This window comes from Parambassis ranga, chromosome 19 (genome assembly GCF_900634625.1).
Source record: "Parambassis ranga chromosome 19, fParRan2.1, whole genome shotgun sequence".
NCBI lineage: Eukaryota > Metazoa > Chordata > Actinopteri > Ambassidae > Parambassis > Parambassis ranga.
The window spans coordinates 10,597,100-10,600,357 of record NC_041039.1 but is presented as its reverse complement, the minus strand read 5'-3'; the positions used below and the strand labels follow the sequence as shown (position 1 = coordinate 10,600,357).

The 3,258-nt window shown below is 42.4% G+C and overlaps 1 protein-coding gene across 1 annotated transcript; it reads left to right on the top strand.

The window, feature by feature from the left end:
• The first annotated feature begins 253 nt into the window (after positions 1–253).
• Positions 254–2,987, top strand: dlx4b (distal-less homeobox 4b). Its single transcript, XM_028431337.1, has 3 exons — positions 254–772; positions 1,389–1,582; positions 2,733–2,987. The coding sequence occupies exons 1-3, from the start codon at positions 451–453 to the stop codon at positions 2,985–2,987; spliced, it is 771 nt and encodes a 256-aa protein (XP_028287138.1). The 5' UTR covers positions 254–450.
• The last annotated feature ends 271 nt before the right edge of the window (positions 2,988–3,258 follow it).

Here is a 3,258-nt window from a genome sequence, read left to right as displayed (position 1 = left end):
GGATTAAAAAATAATAATAATTAAATTTCCACCTGTCCTAATTATGTTTATTTCATAATCAATGGAAGGAGGCGCCTCTTGGCCTCATCCTGTATCATATGTTAATGAAGTTGATGGTGGAGCTCCAGTGACAGCCGGCTGCTGAAGACCAATCAGAGAGCTCGCAGATGGAAGGCAGTGTGTTCGAGGCTCCGCAAGCAGGAGGTTTTTGAACAACCCATGTCAGCTCCTCCAGTGATGTAAAGAAGAATCCCTTTCGCTTTTTTTTTTATTTTTACCTCCCTAACAGCCATGAACATACACTCTGTAACGAGTTATTACTGCGGGGACTTTTTTTCGCGAACAATGTTTTGGACTTAAACGTGGATTTGTTCCAGGATTCGCTGACTGTCCGACAGAACTCATGAAACCCTCTTCAGAGCGACGGTTTATGGACTCGCGTATTAGCTAATGATGTCTGTGGGTTTTATGCCTGACAGTCTGAATGGTTCAGATCCCTCCAAATCGGCCTTTCTAGAGTTTGGCCACGGACATCCGGCGCACCAGCAGCACTCTCCCGGACTCTCCCACATTTACCCCGTTCATGGCTTACACGCTGCCGGGCATTCCCAGCATGAAAGTCCTTTTAATGGCAACACGTCCTATGGCCGCTCTCTGGGCTACGCCTACCCCGGCACGGTGAACACTCACCCCCCGTCTGCTTACATGCCCTACCAGCACAGCAATCACAGCAACAACAGCAGTCTGACCCACAGCAGATTAGAGCAGACAGGTATGTGAGAAAATATAATTCAGCACTATGTCAAAACTGTTGCACTATGAGTGACTTTTAAACTGATTTTCTGCTGTGTTTACGCGTAATTACGCACATGGCACGCATTTGTCTTGGTGAGAAAAATACAGCATTTCAGTAAGATATAATGTACTGTTTAAAAACAATTTGTGTCCATCTTTATATATTACAAACAGGAGTTAAAACACGGATGGATCCCCCTCTTTGCAATTATGTTGGCGCCATTAATTTTATTGACCATAATATGGCCTGGGTCTACTTCAGGAAGTTTGTAGCCTGATTATAAGTGCACATTAGCATAACGATTCCAGATAATAGCAACACTATATCACAAGTTGGAAAGCCGTTGGCTAATACAGAAGCTTCAGTGTAATTGTCAGTAAATTGTTATATAAGGCATCTCTGTCAGCTGCAGTATACAGGAAGTGCGTTTTGTTTTGAATCTGTAAAACTGATCCATGATGTTTGAGGCTGTCTTTCAGGCTCAAATGTAATATCGATGACTTTTACCCTACTCTTTGTCTTTCCTGAACATGAAAGCCATCAATCAAAACTCTTCTGCACTTGAACTCTGTTTTCTGTTTCCACCTACAAGATCGTGACAAGTCCACGGTGATTGAAAACAGGGATATTCGTCTAAATGGCAAAGGGAAGAAAATCCGGAAACCTCGAACCATCTACTCCAGTCTGCAGCTGCAGGCTCTGCACCAGCGCTTCCAGCAGACCCAGTACCTGGCCTTACCGGAGCGCGCCGACCTTGCGGCCAAGTTGGGGCTCACGCAGACTCAGGTATAGGCCTTCACACGTGACAAGGAAATATCACACACACACACACACACATATATATATAGGCATTATCTTTAATTTGCGTAAGGGAGGCTGGAAATAATTCGCCATCTTTCAGCAGCACAAAACTGATAAATGACTTTGCCTTCTGACAGGAGAACAGAATGTAGCTGAATGATGTTATTAGTTATTTCCCTGCGGTTAAAAAGGTTATTTGCAGCATTATAAAGGATCACAGAGCATCTTCTCATTGAATGATGTACACATTTGTTACTCAATCCTTTAATGCTTGTCATATTTACTATACTTAATTGCGTGTATTTTCTTTTGTCAGCAGCAGTAGAAGTGGTCTTTGTGAGTAGAGCATGACCGCAGCAAAAAAATAAAATAAAAAATATAAAGGATGAAGAAACCGTGATGTCCGCTTATTTATTTATGGTTAAGTTCTCCACGCAATAATAATTTGCATGGGCGTGCATTTTGAAAACTGACAGGTGCACGCTTCCATTTTCAGTGGAGCAGATTTGAGGCCTTCGGACGGTTTCACTCTGCTTTCATCGCGAGATTTACTAAATTTCGAATAGGAGAGGAACAAAGAAATGAATCTGCACATTATTACTAGTCTCCCATCACTTCTCTCAATAATTATCACGCAGTCATGCTGCCTTTTTTCTTATTTTGTTGCTTTCTCCCTTTTTTGAATTTTAATGAACATTCACACCATTGTTCTGGTGGAAAAGAAATAGCCATCTTGATTTGAACCAGCAGAAACTTCACTGACCTACCACAGAGCTTCTCCCGGGCCTGGTTTTTATTTCACAATACTCTTCAGTCTCGGCTTGTTGCTGTCATACTCATGCACCGCTGGCCTTATAAAACAGCGAACAATGAGAGAGATCAGTTTTAATGGGTTACAAATGCCACTCAAGCGTGAGGCTGAACGGTTAACAATGCGCCAATAGCAGGCCTGGGATTTACAAAAACAGCACAAAAAGATGGGTTTGTTCACAATATCCACTGCAGGGAAATTCTAGTGAAAAGTGAGTTTAATTAGAGGGAAATATGCCAATAAAAAGCAATTTGCAGTAATATTTCCTTTTTATTTAACCACAGTGACAATTATGTACTTTTTTCTTTTCTTCTCTCATTTTAGGTGAAAATATGGTTTCAAAATAAGCGCTCAAAGTATAAAAAGATTATGAAGCATGGCACAGGATCTGAGGGCGAACATCTTCACAGCACCAGCTCCATCTCTCCCTGCTCGCCAGCGTTACCACAACTATGGGAGTTGTCCATGGCAAACAAAGGAGCCACAGCGCACCATAACAATTACATGAACGGTTTTGGTCACTGGTATCCAAACCACCACCCTCATCAAGACGCGATGCCCAGGCCTCAGATGATGTGAGTGGATTGTATTTGCAGGCCACTAGCTGCTGGGCCTATAACCTACATGAAGCGCGCTTCATGTCACAATGACCTTGGAGGCCTCCTCCCAAAAACTGAACTGCATTTCATAGCGTGTTTGATAGAACTTGTTCATCTTCACTGTATTCCGTGTGTGTTTTAAGTTCAGTTTTCACTGCTAAATTCAGCCAGGTAACAAGTGGTTACTTTGGATTTGTTATGTCACTGCAACATGTGTTGCATGATCTCACAGTACTGATATGTGGAAGTGT